An 18462-nucleotide genomic window follows, 5' to 3' on the forward strand; every position below is an offset into this window, starting at 1 on the left:
GAGTTGTCAATTACTATGCCATAATCCTATCTCATACAGAAATTTACAAAATGTTATTCTTGTGCTAAGCTGTGATTTGAAGTTCCATCCATCCATTTTCTGAGCCGCTTCTCCTCACTAGGGTCGCGGGCGTGCTGGAGCCTATCCCAGCTGTCATCGGGCAGGAGGCGGGGTACACCCTGAACTGGTTGCCAGCCAATCGCAGGGCACATCGAAACAAACAACCATTCGCACTCACAGTCATGCCTACGGGCAATTTAGAGTCTCCAATTAATGCATGTTTTTGGGATGTGGGAGGAAACCGGAGTGCCCGGAGAAAACCCACGCAGGCACGGGGAGAACATGCAAACTCCACACAGGCGGGGACGGGGATTGAACCCCCGCACCTCAGAACTGTGAGGCTGACGCTCTAACCAGTCGGCCACCGTGCCGCCTGATTTGAAGTTGAAAACCTTAATTTAGAAGTATGTCTCATCAGATGTCTGACACAGCAGCAGAGGATGAGAAACACTATCTTCAAGGCCAACTGAGGCGAAAGGAGGAGCAAGTCCAGCAGGCTGCCCATGCTGGCTTGGATCTGCTTAATCAGCTAACAGAAACGCAAACTAGGCTTGAGGAACAGAGGCTGGAGATGACGTGTGTGCTTGAGGTATGACATTTTAAATCCATCCAATCTTTTTCTACAATTTATACAGTTCGTCCCAGGTGAGCTGGAAGCTCATCCCAGTTGACTAGGTTGTGGAGGCAGGGCACACCATGGTTAATCACACACATACAATGCATCTGGAAAATATTCAGTTATGTAGCGTACATTGCTTGAAATAAAAATGTAATTAATTTGGAAAACGATACGAAGAAACGTAAACGCCTGCGTTCGCTTCCGAGTTAGTCCGATTTACGCTTTAACGTGAAAATCAAACTAATTTGTCTCGCAAAGGGGCACCACGTCACTTTTTATATGTAGAAAATTTAGGAGAAAGCGACAACAAACCTTTTATCAGGCTCATAACCTAAAAGTTGCTACATTTTATGAAATACGAGTTATAGATAACAGAGGCTTACTTAAACTCCAAACACAAATAAAACACAACCAAGATTGGAATTTTATAGACTATTTAATGAAATCTATGAAGGATCTATAGGGAAACACTAAGAGAAAGAAAATACCACTACTACTGGTGAAAGAAGAAAAAGCCTAGGCGCGTAAAAAGTGAAATAGGACGTGTGACAATGTGAGTGGTTAATGGGTTGAGTCAGAGCGGGAAAGGGCAAAGTTGGGAACTAGTAATTACCCCAAAATGAATAAGGCACTAATATTTAGAATTTACACAGATCTTATCAGTCTGATCGGTATCGGCCGATATTTAGCATTTTATGCTGATCGGCTTTAATGTCATCATTCGCCGATCCGATCAATGACGTCATTGATCAGCTCCGCAAAAGACATTTACTCCGCATCGCCATCGTGCGCAGTATATTTGAATCCAAAAGCTAGATTATTTTTAGCTCTGTCGCGTGTCTTTTGACGTAGTACTGTAAATATCTGATGGCCAATAAAGTTATTTTAAAAAAACGTCGGCGGTGTGGGACAGACAACACGTAATAACCGATCAGACAAGACAAATTTGCTCTTTCACGATTGCACTATGTCAGACTACAGCAATACAATTTTGTATTCTGATACCACCGCCTCGCATTTTTTACGGTAATTGGGCTTTTTCTTGTCAAATCAAATGCGACCGGATACACTTGTTACCGTGGCGACGACAACAGGAGTGGATCGCGCTGACTGTATTATGAGAACAAAATGGGGAAAAACTTGTGTTGGTGGTCACCGGTGCTCAGGAGAGGACTTTCATTCAAGGCTTGCTTGAGGTACGTTCGTTCCTGTACTTTTAATACGATATCGCTCGCAAGCAGGCAACAAAACGTTATGTAGCCTAGCAAGCTAGTGCTACCACTAACGGTTGTAAGTGAACATGCAGGCGTTCTGTCAAATCATGCTCTCAAGTTTCTGTGTGGATGAAGTAATTGAATTATACTAACAGTAAGAGCCGCCAGGAAGCCGGTTGGGGCCTCTGGATCATCAAATTCTTGAGACAAAGCCTGACAGAGGCCTTGATAGTTTGACAATACATGTGGCGCTTGTTGTTGGATAAAGCTACTTACTTCCTGGTTAGATGTAACTCTACTGTGCACCGTAAATGTCCCACAGAACGAAGACCGCAGACCAGTTATTTTTAACAATGAACACTGTGTGCACTGTTTTACAAACAAACTTGCAGTTCAATATTCAGTTCATGTCCACAAACAAAAATATAATTTACAACAGCGTTATTTTTCTTCCCAGGCATGTTGCTTCGGTGGGACTTTTGGCATTCCTTGCCCTCAACAATCCTTTGCAAATCTGGTTTATAGTGAGTTCCTGCAACTCAAAGAAAAAAGAAAAAGAACTTGATTAAAAACAAGCTCTCTGCCAAATACACGCTCTGGCCGGAAGACGCCATATTTACATGCGTAAACGATGATGTCACCCCACATTTACATCAAGACAGCATGCGCGCATAGAGCGCACCCTGACACATTCGAGTCACGGCTAACATGATGAAAATTTACTTGTGAAACCAAATGAAATTCCATTCAAATTTGGCCTTTTCATTCCGATTACGGTGTTTATATGGAGCGTTTTCATTATGGGAAATTGTGTCGTCCGTTTCAGCTGTTTCCGTGTTGCCCGCCAACCGGCAGTACAGCGTGGCGTTAAAGAGCTGCAAGAAACCGATTAAAGAACACCATGCGGTTCCCGAGCAGTGGTTTGGCCAGGCCCGAATAAGTATACAACACTCTGGACTTCTCCATGTTTGTTTGATGGGTTATAATTTACCGCAAAATCGGTGCTAATCTTATCGTGTCGGACCAGCTCCCTCTGCGGGTCACTTACTACTATTGCAGTTGATTTACTGCTTATCACCAACACTCGCAGGGCCCTGCGATGTGACTATTGCACACACGTACATTGCGATGACTATGTTCAAAAGATATATTATGCAGCCCAGCGGACCTGTCAGAAATTTGGCATGTCTAGTTAGGTTTATATCAGTTATACTTCGTGTGCCCTGTAAGAGTTTTGTTTAAACATAGTTTCTCTTTCTCTGATGCGTATCCAAGGATCTTAAGCAAGACAAGTATACGCTGCAGAAGGAAGTGGCGCTGAAGACCCGGCTAATTGAATCGTTGCAGTCAGAGGTCGACTGTTTGAAGAAACTGCATCGACAGAACATGGAAGATGAAAAGGAAAAACTCGAGAGGAGTCACTGCACCACTATTAATGAACTCAACAACAAGGTACAAATACTTTCTGAACTATAAAATAAAATTTTAAAATCCTTACATTTAAGGGGAGACACTAATAGTTACCGTACTTGCTCTTGTATAATTGGCTCTCGGATATAATGCGAACCCCCAAAGTTGACTCCAGAAATCAAGACGTTTTTTACCCATATATAATCTTTCTATCCGAGCGTATGTTCAGATGCTTAAAGGTCAGATGACAAAGATGTCATGGGGTCAGTTAAAATTCATATTTGCATTGTTTATGTTATGTAATGCATGCACTTAACTTCCAGCAAGTTTTCAACCATAGTTTAGATAAAAATTAGGTTTTTATCAGACTTTACACCGATTTTATCGGACTTATCGGTATCGGCTGATAATTAGCATTTTATGCCGAACGGCTTTAATGTCATAATGCGCCGTCATTGAACGGCTCCGCAAAAGACATTTACTCCACGTCGGCATCGTGCACAGTATTTTTTTTATTAATCAGTTTTTTTGAAAGGGGACAATGCAATTTCATAAAACACATGAAGTACACATGGTTAAAAAAGCAAGAATTAGCCAGAAGGCTAGTTTTCATCTGTAGTCCCCTGGCCATGATGTAAAATACATCTACAAGACAATATAATACAGGATACATAATCAAAGACTTACTACACTATTAAGAGAGAATAAAAGCACAAATCATTTGAGCATAACAAAAAAACATCATAACATACTTGTGTTTTAGTGTTGGCAGCTATAGGTGTTAACTAGCCACATTTTCCGTTTTTTTGTGAAGGCCTTGTATGTTGTAAGCAGTTTCACCTCCTTCCACTCACCAGCGCTCCTCACTGACCAGGCTGACTTAGTGAAAGTGCTCCTGCGCAGAGGAATGAGACCGTCACCTCTGACAGAGCCTCGAGTGACACGCTCAGAGCTTTTCTTTGGCTGATGAACTCCGCCAGAGGAGCTGGGGCCAAATCATGCAGTACTTTAGAAATCTAATTGAAATCTGCAAATATGTGAAGACTGTCCCAGTTTAAAAGACTGTATTTTTTTGTAAATTGCACAGTGATGATAGTGCCTTGTTTTTTTTTTTTATCCATCACTTGAATTACTTGTTTGTACAAAACTTCCAATGTTTTTTTGGAACAAACAGTAGGCAAATCGTTGATATAAAGACTAAATAAAAGGGGGCCTAATATTGATCCCTGAGGGACTCCAGAGGTTAGCCTAAGAGACTCTGATCTGCAGTTGTTAACTGATACAGATTGTGTTCGATCCTGCAGATATGATTCAATCCAGCTCACAGCTTTGCGAGAGAAGTTACATTTTGAGAGCTTTGTAAGAAGAACAGAGTGATTTACTGTATCGAAAGCTTTCCTGAGGTCCAAGAACACCGCCCCTACAACTCCACCCTTGTCGAGAGAAGATTTTAGTTTCTCAATGAAGAGTCATGTAGCCATTTCAGTGGAATGCTTGGATCTGAAACCAAACTGCATGGCGTGGAGAGAGGGGGAGCTGCTGTGTAAATAATGGACAATCTGCTCTGACACAAAATGTTTCTGCAATTTTGGAAATGGCCGGAAGAATGCTTTATAGGTCGGTAGTTATTCAGAGAAGTTGAGTCACCGGATTTAAAGACAGGGGTAACAATAGCAGATTTCCAGGCCTTTGGAAAGTGACCAGATGAAATTGAAAGATGAATGATTGAGGCAATAGGAGGAGCAAGAGTTGAACCTAGATCTTTGAGCATGTTCGTGTCCATTCCAAAAACATCCTTTGCCTTAGATGGTTTGAGTGAATGAATTAAATCAATAACTTTGGTCTCAGTAATATTTGTAATAGTAAAGAACTGCGTTGCAGACAATGCAGGGTATTCCTTCCTTTGTTTTACTGCAAACTTAGCAGAGATTTCTGACACAAATTCAATGAAGTAGTTGTTAAAAGCATCAGCCATCACTTGAGGTTCCGTCAGGATGTTTCCATTTCATTGAATTTGCATTAGTTTTGTTTTGTTATTTTGTGTATCACCCAATAGTTTTAAAATATAATTCCAGGTTATTTTAGCATTTCCCTTTGCGCTATTCAAAGCAGTAATGAGTATTTCTTTCACTAGCCTATTTCTCAGTGAAATAAAGTGCTGTCTATTGTATCCTGATTTGACTGACAACTTCAAGGAATTATCTCGTTCTTTCATCAGTTTCAGAATAAATGGGTTTAACCAAGGAAGGCCATTCCTTCTAGCTTTTAGTTTCATTATCCGTGTAAATTGTATAATAATTGTTTGTATTTTGTTGGCAAATTTAGAACAATCCTCATCTAAATGTTTGCCAGCGAGTAATACATCCCAGTTTACTTGGATAGAATCTTGGAAATTTTGTTGTTCATGTTTTGGTATCCTATAGGATTCAGTGGTGGCCAAGGGTTTGAAGCGCTTTTTATTGAATTTTCTTGTGATCAGACAATCCTGTGAGCATATTGTATGGCTTCAAGATCCATTCTGGCCTATTAGTAAAAGCTAGCTCAATCTGAGTGCGGGTGGAGTTTGTAATTCTCGTAGGGCCATTAATTACCTGAGTCATATCCATATCATCCATAACCCTTTTCAATTTTTTTAAATATTTAAATATATATTAAAAAAAATTGTCTGCGTATGTATGTATTAATGTGTGTTTGTGTGTGTGACTGTGATTGAGACATTCCTAGTTATTAGTGTGTAAATTTTTATTTTCAGATGTTTCATTCAACAGAAATGTGAGGTAACATACTACATGTTCACATGGGCATGAAAATAAATATTTATACATAGATGCCTGAATATCCCCAACTGGATGAATAAAGTGTCTGTCTGTCTGTTAATCTAATCTGATTTACAGTGAAGTGAGGTCAAGGGTTTTTTTTCCTCACAAATTACTGTTTGTTTCTTGTAGCTAATGATGCTACAATCTGTTCTGGATGAGTCACAGCTTGTTGAGAAACAGCTGAAAGAAAAACTTGAATTCCAGACCAATGTGCTGAATAATAAGATGGAGGAGCTTCGAGTTCTGAATGAAGACGCTCATAGTTCACCAACGTCAGAGTTACTGGATGTGCAGAAAAAAGTTCTGGAGTTGGAGAATGTCAAGGTAAAGGAGACATTTTGGCACTCTGCTGTTTCATACAAAATGGATATGTATGTTGTGTAAGACATGATTGGGCCTTAATAGTTGTTGTTTTGCAGTTGGAGTTGGAACTGACACAAAAGGAATCGCAGTACAGAGAGCAGCAGCTGCAATTGACCAATAGCGCCCTACAGCACAATCTCAAGCAAACTACAGAGGAGAGAAACAAAGAAGCTGCCACCTGGTATGCGGCATTAGAGGTAAACATTTTGTAATCCCGATTTGTTGAGACCACATAGGATTGGTTTTTATTTAGCACTCAAAAAAAAATGGCAAATATTTTGTTAGCAAGCGGAAGAGAATGTTCTGTGACACATAGGGTTGGGAATGAAAAATCGATACCACCGGATATCTGTTCATAAAGGCGAGATATGTGACTGTATCGATAGCAGACCCCATTCTCGATACAAAATCCACCAGGAATCCTTAAATACATCCGTTGTAGGGTTGTGGACCGGATATTGTGAGTCTAGGATTAGCTTGCCTGAGGCTTTCCAGTTTTCAACTATGAAACATGTGCGAGCGCCCTCGCGCTGTGCTCGGCGTTCGTAACGCTAAGTTTACAACCCAAAACAACAGTGGTGGGCCATAGCAACAATCCTTGTTTATCTATATTTCTCCATAGCGTCAGTATTTCAACATCAAATAGCTTTTCAGTAGTTATGCTACGGCGGAACGGTGCCCGACTGGTTAGCACAGGGGTGTCAATCTCAAATTCACGGTGGTCCAAAATTAAAAACCGGGACAACGTCGCGGGCCAAACTCAATATTTTATGAAAAATCATTGCGATGTGCATGTTTCCCTTCTGCAGAAATGTAGCAATAAAGTTTATCATATGACAACACACTTAAATTTTACTTTAACACAGAATCTGGAATAAACAAACTTTAATATTATAAACACGAGAAATCAAATTTGCGATAAAAGACAGCAGTGGTATTTGTTTGTTGTTTTGTAAAATAAATATATAACATGAATTCTTCTGTCTCTCTATCTTCTATTTATCTATCTCCAACGACCTTTCTTTTTGATGTAAATCTTTTTTCAAAGGCCAACAACAAAACAACCCCAAAAAATAAGAATGTTCAATAAAAACCCAAGCGACTTTGTACGCAAGTAATTTTTTTGGAGGTCTACTTTTTACTTTGTCACATTATTGTCAAGTAACAGTACTCTTACCCGAGTACAATATTTGGATACTCTACCCACCTGTGGAGCGGACATCCTCTATTTCTACTCTTATGTTTCAGCAACATTTTTGCTCATGGGATTTGTTGCGCTGGTCTTTTGTATTTTTGCGTTGAGTTGCTGTCGGTCGTGGCCCTGGTTGTGGTCCCAGCGGAGCAGACGTAAAATTGGCGACAAAAGCAGACCCGCAAGTACATTTTGTATTAATTAGGAAACACGCCTACAATTATGTAATTAGTTTACAGATGTTAATGTTAAATGTATTAAGCGACGGAGCAATGTTAGGGATTGTGTCACAACACAGAATGAACTAACTTCAAATTCAGAAATGGCCAATAAAAACAGAAAAATATTGTACTTAATATTTTCCTGGAGGATGCATTTGGGATTAGCCTTTGAAGTTTCTAATTGTAAAAATTGAAGTGAAACAGACAAATGATTTCCGTCCATTCTTTTCCACAATGAGAGTGCTTAGAGAGGAGGATGCGATTGATGTGGCACAGCTTGAAGCAGGCATCAGGTGCAGGTGGAGATGGGCCTGGTTCAATTTGGCAGGCCAGAACAAAAAAAGCAAAGATATGAGGCAAATTTAATTTTCATCTTAAATTTGTACATCAACATGTACTTGAGCTGTGTAAATAAGTACTCTTCAGAGTCTTCCAGATTGCTTAATTTATGTTAAAATAAAAAAGATTCTCTGCGGGGGCCCGGGCGATCTCCCCAGCCCCATACATTTGTTTTTGTTTGGTTTTTTTTGTCACCTTTTTCATGCCTTTGGTGTTTGCATGCGTGTTGATAGCCAGGTAACCTAGCTGACTTGCTGGCTAAAGTTGGTGTTCTCTGACAAGTGTTTTGTGTGTGCCACTGCGAAGTCCGTCTTGTAACCATGGAAATGTCTTAAAACGTGCTCTGTCATCAAGTCAGGAAGAGCGAGCGCTAAGTGCACATTGGTCACTCGGACCTTGTCGCCACATTGACTGCCCAGAGGGCACTACACTCTTTCACTTTTTTGTTGGTTTTCACCAGATTTACTTTTAAAAATCAGTTATAGAAATAGATTCAGAATCGCAACAGGATCTAAAAAATATTTATTACTCCAAACCCCAACTATATGAAGTTCCATTAAAGAAATTAACAATACATTGAATTCAAAGTTGTTGGGGGCGGGGGGGAATAAACTTTTTTTTTTTTTTCCTCAATATTCTTTTTATTTGTTTATGAGAAGGGCGGCTTACTGGTTAGCATATCTGCCTCACAGTTCTGAGGACCCGGGTTCAAATCCGGCCTCACCTGTGTGGAGTTTGCATGTTCTCCCCGTGCCTGCGTGAGTTTTCTCCTGGTACTCCGGTTTCCTCCAACATCCCAAAACCATGCAAGGTAGGCTGAAGACTGTAAATTGTCCATAAGTGTGAATGTTAGTGCGAATGGTTGTTTGTTTCTATGTGCCCTGTGATTGGCTGGTTCAGGGTGTACCAAAGAAAGCTGGGATCGGCTCCAGCACACCCACGACGACCCTAGTGAGGATAAGTGGTATGGAAAATGGATGGATGTTTATGAGAACTGTCACCATGTCACATCTCGCCAAAGCTCTCAAAACATCAATTGTGATGGTATCTCTCTCTCTTTTTTTAAATAAACAAATGTATATCTCTCCACAACTGTCCTCCTTTTTCAATTCAGCCACTCCGTTGTTTTGAATGTATGCTACTGTATGTTTTGGTAATTGTCATTTATGATAAAATTCTTCTTCAAATACAAATTCCAAACAGATTACTGCAGATTTTGTTCTAAAATGTACTGATTTTTTTTTTTTTTTTTTTTTTTAATTGTTCAAAGTCTCCTTCATAGGTTTCATGAGCTGTTAGTTTACACAGTTTTTCCCCCCCCACATCAAAACAGACAGTTTATGTCTCTTCTTCGCCTCTCTTCTATGCTCCAGAAATCTCGTGAGGTGAATCGTGAACTCCAGGACCATTTGGAAACGGTTCTACAACAGGCCCAGGATCCAAACAGCAAAGGCAATTCTCTTTTCGCTGAGGTAAAAGACAGAAATATGCACCATTTGCACAATTGTCACGGTTCCAGATGATCTCACCACTAGTCACTTTAAACTGCTTAATTTTCTTGCACTCTGCACCATTGGCACATTTGTCATGGTCCCAGATTATCACTCTGTTATTTCAAACTGCTCTTTATTGCTAGAGGACTCTGCATCATTTGCACAATTGTCATTGTATCAGCATTACCACATTACCAGTAACATTACATTCCTCATTGACTCTTGTGATTCCATAGTGTGTGTTTATTTCTCCAAAGTATTTTTTTGTCAAAATGGCTGACTGTTGTCATACTAGAGTGGCTCAAACTAGCGGCGACAAATTCCTTGTCTGTTTTTTTACATACCTGGCAAATAGATGATTCTGATTCTAACATTTCTGGGAATTTTTTTTATTTCATTGTAAATTTGAACTGTCAATTTAGGCGTTTTTATGTTGACACATTGCCTGGAGGGCACTGCACCCTTTGCCTTTTTTGTTTGTTTTTGCCAGATTTATATTTAATAATCCATCCATCCATCTCCTTTACCGCTTCTCCTCACTAGGGTCGCGGGCGTGCTGGAGCCTATCCCAGCTATCTTCAGGCGGGAGGCCTGTGTGTAACCCTGTAAAAAGAAGTTCAGTATCTCAGTAGGCGGTGTGTGTGATTGGGGGCTCCATAACCCTCCCAGTGTCTTTGGGTAAACAAGATGGGAGTCTCCGTTTCTCCAGTATCATAGTGGGGGGGGGGGGGGGGGGGGGGGGGGGGGAGTGAGAGCATCACCTTTCAGGTCACCCAAGAATCTCCCTTTTATTGGTTGCGGGTTTCCATTTTCTGACCCATCAGAAGTGTATGAAGAGATATGATGTGTCTGGATTCTGCTTCCAGAAGTCCTGCGTCAATGTAATCTGGGTGGTCATCGACAGCACTCTACTCCCTTGCCACTGCCGCTCCAATACTTTCTTGGCGCTTCATGGTCATGAACGTCTGCTTCAGGGACTTGGGAGTCAGCATTGCGCCTCAGAAGGGTGTCTCCATTTGCAGCAAGTGACCAACATCCCACAACCCACCAGATGATTAAGATTGGGGCCCATTGGGTCAAGTTGTGGTTTGGCAACCTCTGGTGTGGCTTGGCCCAGCGTTTTTACACTGGTGCGCAAGTCCGTCGAAATCCTCCTCCTCCTCATATTCCAACACATTGCTCGCCATTGCGTATAGAGTGTAGCATGCTGTGTTAGTCAATTGCAACGTCACTTCTGGTAGCCCTTGCGGTGGATAGAGTAACCACACCCCGGTCAGTGTCTTGAGCTTCGGGTATTTTCGGGGAGTGCTCAATACGTGTAATAAAAACCTCATTTTTAGCTAAACTATAGTTGACAACTTGCTGGAAGTGACATGCATGTATTACATAACATATAAACAATTTCAAATATGAATTTTAACTGACCCCATATCTTTGTCATCTGACCTTGAAGTGAAATAGTTTAGATTTTATTTCCACTTGTCGTAGCGCACAGGCAGTGAGAGATGTTTGAATTGTGTAGGGATTGTAGTTATGAACTTTGTCATCGTGTCATATCTTTGTCTTTGTCATTGCATCCAAAGTCTCGCTATAATCTATAATGATTTTAGCCCTCATTTTAACACATTTTATGAGACTTTAAAATGCATAACATTGGATATTAACTGATTAGAGTTGCATTGAAGTGAATTCATGAAAACAAACTGAAGTCGGTCTGCAAATCTTTGTGTTTCAAGCAATGTTTATCCTTATCCCTTTGCAAGATAACAAGCTTTCATTAATGCATGCTATCCGGCGATTGGTAGAGTGCCTGAGGGTGGCAATGGAGAGGGAACTCCTCACAAATTGCATACTCTTTGCCTGAACATAGAAAAGAAGTTTGTACATTTTGCCGCATCTCACAGCAATTCTTGTATTTAAATTGTGTGCCAAATTGAAAGACTTCAAAGACACAATGCAATTTGGTCCTGGCTTTAATGGCATGAAAACAACCAGTGGTGGTAGGTCTGCTTCTCTGGGTCGGTTTGGACCAATTGCTCTTGTTAACACTTTAGTGTTATTGCACGTAAATGTATATTTAGAATAAGAATTTAAACTGACCTAAATCTTAAGTGTGTTGTTGTGCCATCAGTGATTGAACGAATACCTACATTTGATGTAAATCTTTTAACATGATGTTATTCCCGTTGAATAACCCTGAACATTTCCTTTTCATATCCCCCTTTGTCACATAGTTCTTCCTTTGTGTGAACCTTGTAAAATGTGGAAAAACATCGAGGCAAACATTGTATTAGTGCTGCAACGAATACGCGAATGTTTCGAGTACCGTAATTTCTCATGTATAATGCGCATTTTTTTCTCCAAAAATTGTCAAAAGTCAATAGGGTGCATTATACATAGGTATAGGGGCAAATGGAAAAAAACGTTAACATTTTATAAATGTATGCAGTCATATAGTGGTTATGAAAAAACTGTACACTTTCATTCCAAAATGCCACCGCCACCTCGTGGTTATAAAAAAGGTGTAGCCTGCACTTTCATTCAAATATGACAGCGGTACGTACGTATGACTGCCTATATGTACAGTCATGATCATAGGTTTACATACCCTGGCAGAATTTATTTCCAATTTTTTTTTTTCTTTTTTTTTTTTTTTTTTTATATAAATATGACTGACGACTGAACAACAACCATCATTAATTTCTTTATGGTTATGTTTTGTTTAATGATAATGCTTTTCTGAAATGCTTGACCGATTATTTGAATCCCATTAAAATAAAATTAAATGTGTTTCGCCTTGTGCTTCATGTTTTCTTTTAAGAATTGTACCCATTTTACAAATTCTGCCTGGGTAATCAAACATATGAGCACAACTGCCATATTTTCACAACCATAAGGCGCACTTAAAAGTCTTAAATTTTCTCCAAAATGGACGGCGCGCCTTATGTTTGCACCGAGTTCCAAAATCTTTAAATGTTGTTGTGTGAATTTGATGAGCGCTCCGCTTGACTGACTACAAGCATTTCCTGCCGACACGCTGCTTATATAGAGGAAAGGCGGACGTAACTGAGGACAGTATGCGGACGTTAAAGGGGGAAGGGTGCACGTGACAACGAGACTGACCCCGACAATGACGAGAGGGAACCCGGCATGTTTGATGGAGAACTTGCCCAGCTGTTCATTTTGGATACAGAAGATGAGGACTTTGATGGATTTGTGGATGAGGATTGGTCAAAAAATGACGCGAGTACATTGTTAAATACTTCACTAATATACAACCGAACTCAGTTTTGCTTCCGGTGCCTTCTTAAAAACATACGCTAGCATGAATGCTAGCGTATGTTTTAGGATGCATGCACGCTACCGTATGTTTTAAGCTAGCGTATGTTTTACCTGCCCCCAATAATACTGTGCGCCTTATGTATGTGTTAAATACACATATAAATAGACCCCGTAACTGAAACTGCGCCTTTTTAATACGGTGCGCCTTATGGTCATGAAAATACGGTATGCGTTTTCTAATTTACTAAATAAAAGTAGGGCTGTGAATTTCAAAATATGAGCAAGTAAATTTAAAAAAGGATTACGTGTTCAAATAAAGTGCTTAACTTCAGAATAATTCCTTGAGAAAAAACTAACCAAATACAGATAATACTTAATGTTTTGATCATATGGGTAGAAGCAAAGTCATGCGTTGCAAAAATGCATTACATATAGGTAGAAGGGTTTTCCAGAATTTTGAGATCAACTTTGGGGGTGTATATTATACATGGGTGAACTCTGGTAAGCCCTAGAGGGGTGTCAAACTATTTTTTGTCGCAAGCCACAGTAGGGCTGCACGATATATTATATATCATCATCATCGCAATTTGCTCATGCGCAATAGTCACATCGCAAAGGTCCTGGCCATGTATGGTGCAAAAGAACTGGTACCCGACATGATCTGCGCTCATCATTCCACCAATCATAATTGTACTGTGAATAGTTTAATCAGAATCATCTTTATTTTCCAAGTATGTCTAAAAAACACAAGGAATATGTCTCCGGGAGTTGGAGCCGCTCTAGTACGACAACAGACAGTCAATTGACAGAGAACACTTTTGAGACATAAAGACATCGACAAAAAACTGTCAGTGAGCAATAAAGCTAATCACACAAAACATTCTCCAAATAAGAGGCAAAAGTTTTTGCTTCACTTCCCATGGGCTCACCACCTGTGCCAGGGGCCATAGGGGTCGGGTGCAGTGCGAGCTGGGCGGTGGCCGAAGGCGGGGACCTTGGCAATCCGTTCCCCGGCTACAGAAGCTGGCTCTAGGGACGTGGAATGTCACCTCTCTGGCAGGGAAGGAGCCCGAGCTGGTGTGTGAGGTCGAGAAGTCGCCTCCACGCACAGCTTGGTCTCTGTCCTCTCGAGAGGGGTTGGACTCTCTTCCACTCTGGAGTTGCCCACGGTGAGAGGTGCCGAGCAGGTGTGGGTATACTTATTGCTCCCCGGCTCGGCGCCTGTACGTTGGGGTTCACCCCGGTGGACGAGAGGGTAGCCTCCCTCCGCCTTCGGGTGGGGGGACGGGTCCTGACTGTTGTTTGTGCCTATGCACCAAACAGCAGTTCAGAATACCACCCTTTTTGGAGTCCTTGGAGGGGGTGCTGGAGAGCGCTCCCGCTAGGGACTCCCTCGTTCTGCTGGGGGACTTCAATGCTCACGTGGGCAATGAAAGTGAGACCTGGAAGGGCGTGATTGCGAGGAATGGCCCCCCCGATCAGAACCCGAGCGGTGTTCTGTTATTGGACTTCGGTGCTCATCACGGATTGTCCATAACTAACACCATGTTCAAGCATAAGGGTGTCCACACTTGCACTTGGCACCGGACACCCTCGGTCGTAGTTCGATGATCGACTTTGTGGCCGTGTCATCGGACTTGCGACCGCATGTCTTGGACACTCGGGTAAAGAGAGGGGCGGAGCTGTCAACTGATCACCACCTGGTGGTGAGTTGGCTCCGATGGTGGGGGAAGATGCCGGTCCGACGTGGCAGGCCCAAACGTATTGTGAGGGTCTGCTGGGAATGTCTGGCGGAATCCCCTGTCAGAAAGAGTTTCAACTCCCACCTCCGAAAGAACTTTGCTCATTTTCTGAGGGAGGCGGGGGACATCGAGTCCGAGTGGACCATGTTCCGCGCCTCCATTGCCGAGGCGGCCGACCGGAGCTGTGGCCGTAAGGTGGTTGGTGCCTATCGTGGCGGCAATCCCCGAACCCGTTGGTGGACACCGACGGTGAGGGATGCCGTCAAGCTGAAGAAGGAGTCCTATCGGGACTCCTGAGGCAGCTGATGGGTACCGGCTGGCCAAGCGGAATGCAGCTTTGGCGGTCGCTGAAGCAAAAACTCGGGCATGGGAGGAGTTCGGTGAGGCCATGGAGAAAGACTTCCGGACGTCTTCGAGGAAATTCTGGTCCACTGTCCGGTGTCTCAGGAGGGGGAAGCAGTGCACCATCAACGCTGTGTATAGTGGGGATGGGGCGCTGTTCACCTCGACTCGGGACGTTGTGAGCCGGTGGGGAGAATACTTCGAAGACCTCCTCAATTCCACCGACACGCCTTCCCATGAGGCAGCATAGTCTGGGTTCTCTGAGGCGGGCTCTCCTATCTCTGGGGTTGAGGTCACCGAGGTGGTTAAAAAGCTCCTCGGTGGCAAGGCCCCGGGGGTGGATGAGATTCGCCCGGAGTTCCTCAAGGCTCTGGATGTTGTAGGGCTGTCATGGTTGACACGCCTCTGCAACATCGCGTGGACATCGGGGACAGTGCATCTGGATTGGCAGACTGGGGTGATGGTCCCCCTTTTTAAGAAGGGGCACTGGAGGGTGTGTTCCAACTACAGGGGGATCACACTCCTCAGCCTCCCTGGTAAGGTCTATTCAGGGGTGCTGGAGAGGAGGGTCCGTCGGGAAGTTGAATCTCAGATTCAGGAGGAGCAGTGTGGTTTTCGTCCTGGCCGTGGAACAGTGGACCAGCAGGGTCCTCGAGGGTGCATGGGAGGTCGCCCAACCAGTCTACATGTGTTTTGTGGACTTGGAGAAGGCGTTCGACCGTGTCCCTCGGGGGGTCCTGTGGGGGGTGCTTCGGGAGTATGGGGTACCGAACCCCCTGATACGGGCTGTTCAGTCCCTGTACGACCGGAGTCAGAGTTTGGTCCGCATATCAGACAGTAAGTCGGACTCGTTTCCGGTGAGGGTTGGACTCCGCCAAGGCCGCCCTTTGTCACCGATTCTGTTCATAATTTTTATGGACAGAATTTCTAGGCGCAGCCGAGGCGTAGAGGGGGTCCGGGTTGGTGGCCTCAGTATTGCATCTCTGCTTTTTGCAGATGATGTACTTCTGTTGGCTTCATCAAGCCGTGATCGCCAATTCTCACTGGAGCAGTTCGCAGCAGAGTGTGAAGCGGCTGGGATGAGAATCAGCACCTCCAAATCTGAGACTGTGGTCCTCAGTCGGAAAAGGGTGGCGTGCCCTCTCCGTGTCGGGGATGAGATCCTGCCCCAAGTGGAGGAGTTCAAGTATCTTGGGGTCTTATTCACGAGTGAGGGAAGAATGGAATGGAAGGGGAGATTGACAGGCGGATCGGTGCAGCGTCTGCAGTGATGCGAACTTTGTATCGATCCGTTGTTGTAAAGAAGAAGCTATGCCGAAAGGCGAAGCTCTCGGTTTACCGGTCGATCTACGTTCCGACCCTCACCTATGGTCACGAGCTGTGGGTCGTGACCGAAAGAACAAGATCCAGGATACAAGCGGCCGAAATGAGTTTCCTCCGCACGGTGTCCGGGTTCTCCCTTAGAGAGAGGGTGAGAAGCTCGGTCATCCGGGAAGATCTCAGAGTAGAGCCGCTGCTCCTTCACATCGAGAGGAGCCAGATGAGGTGGCTGGGGCATCTGATTCGGATGCCTCCCGGACGCCTCCCTAGTGAGGTGTTCCGGGCACGTCCCACCGGGAGGCGACCCCGGGGACGACCCAGGACACGTTGGAGAGACTACGTCCTTAGGCTGGCCTGGGAACGCCTCGGGATCCCCCCGGAAGAGCTGGATGAAGTGGCTGGGGAGAGGGAAGTCTGGGCGTCCCTGCTAAAGCTACTGCCCCCGCGACCCGACCTCGGATAAGCGGTAGAAAATGGATGGAGGGATGGAGTTTTTGCTTCAAGTTGCACCAACATTTGAGTATATAAACATGCTGGTGTTCTGTTGAATTATGCTCGAAGGTTTTGGTAAACGTTTGTGTGTGTGTGAATAAATGTTGGTGGACATCAGGTGATATGTCAGAGGGTTCATGTGTCACACTACACGACTTCATTTTGGCGTCCTAGGTACAAATCGATGGTCGTTGATTATGGGAGCTGGGAAATCAGCCACGATATCAGGCCCATAAAGGGGCTAAAATCTTTTAGTCTAATCCAGGCACACGCAGCAGTTTGTTGTTTACTTGAAACTAATACAACTAATTGTTCTATACATACTACAGTATAACTGCGCAGAAAATGAAATAATTTTTAACTTTTTGTCTATCTGTACACTTACCCGCTCAATACTACAGTGCATTTAAATAGAGGTAAATTCCACATAAATATCTCAGTATACTTGTGTGCTCTGTTGAGCATAGTTTTTCTGCTGAAGTTGTTATAAACTGTCCAATAAATACATAGAGGGGGAAAAGAAAAATGTGTGATGGTCTTCACGTCACGAGGATGTTATCATGTATTTCTTCACATTGCAGTATATATCGAAGGGTTATAAAAAACGAAGACCTCAGAAGACCATTATGACTGAAACCATATAAATGTTAAATTGCCTCATCATATTATTGCATATACACAACAAATTGATGGAATAATCAAATCAAAAGTCAAGGAAAATAGTTTGTACACCTGTTGTTCAAGTTCCTTGTAAAAAAAAAAAAAAAAAAAATTGCATGCTATATCTTGTCAGTTATTACACATGACAATTTGAAATTTTGCTTTCATGGGCCAAAATGATGCCGTGGGCCAAATCTGGCCCCTGGGCCTTGAGTTTAACGCCTGTAGAGGATTAAGGCAGTGCTTTCGAAATAATGGTGGCCTCACAGAATATTGACAAACTTTGGACATTTTCATCTATGCTCACTTTTGTTGCCAACAGTTTATACATTAATGGCTGTGTGTCGAGTTATTTTGAGGGGACAGTAAATGTACACTGTTAGACAAGCTGTACACTAATTATATTAAAATTTTAGCAAAGTGTTAGTTTGTTGGTGCTGTCCCATGAAAATATAAAATATTTACAAAATTTGAGATCATACTCACTTTTGTCAGAAACTGTATTTCTTATTCATCATAATTATGTCTTGGATATTTTGGCTTTTGATTTGCATTTCAGTTGGAGGATAAACGTGCTGAAATGGAGAAAAAGCTTATCAGCATGAAGGTCCAGTACGAGTCACTTCAAACACAATATGCCTTCAACAAACAGCAGTTGCAACGTATGAAGGTACGGTACCAAGTTTTATGTAGCCTAATGAGACAAATGATCTTTTCTGGTATGTTTTGGCATTTTTTCTTTTATTTATTGCTCTTCAGGATTGGATGGATCACAAGTATAGTAAATAACCACATTTTAAACAGGAATAATTATAAAAAACATGGCCTTGTTTGGTGACAGTTTTACGGTTGGATCCAAACTATTAGCCGTCTTTTATGAGGCCGATGACAGTG

At 42.7% G+C, this 18462-nt stretch overlaps 1 protein-coding gene across 7 annotated transcripts in view; it reads left to right on the forward strand.

Moving 5' to 3' along the window:
• spdl1 (spindle apparatus coiled-coil protein 1) overlaps positions 1–18462 on the forward strand; it is a 50054-nt gene that overhangs the window by 3307 nt on the left and 28285 nt on the right. For 6 of the 7 annotated variants that reach the window (XM_061787151.1, XM_061787150.1, XM_061787157.1 and 3 more), the window contains exons 2-8: positions 122–395; positions 479–649; positions 3169–3345; positions 6252–6446; positions 6542–6682; positions 9611–9709; positions 18128–18238. In XM_061787151.1, the coding sequence (XP_061643135.1) occupies positions 243–395; positions 479–649; positions 3169–3345; positions 6252–6446; positions 6542–6682; positions 9611–9709; positions 18128–18238 (1047 nt within the window). In that variant the 5' untranslated portion in view covers positions 122–242. The remainder of the gene's footprint in view (positions 1–121; positions 396–478; positions 650–3168; positions 3346–6251; positions 6447–6541; positions 6683–9610; positions 9710–18127; positions 18239–18462) is intronic. The other variant, XM_061787152.1, reaches the window with a different exon arrangement.

This window comes from Phyllopteryx taeniolatus, chromosome 10 (genome assembly GCF_024500385.1).
Source record: "Phyllopteryx taeniolatus isolate TA_2022b chromosome 10, UOR_Ptae_1.2, whole genome shotgun sequence".
NCBI classification, from domain to species: Eukaryota; Metazoa; Chordata; class Actinopteri; order Syngnathiformes; family Syngnathidae; genus Phyllopteryx; species Phyllopteryx taeniolatus.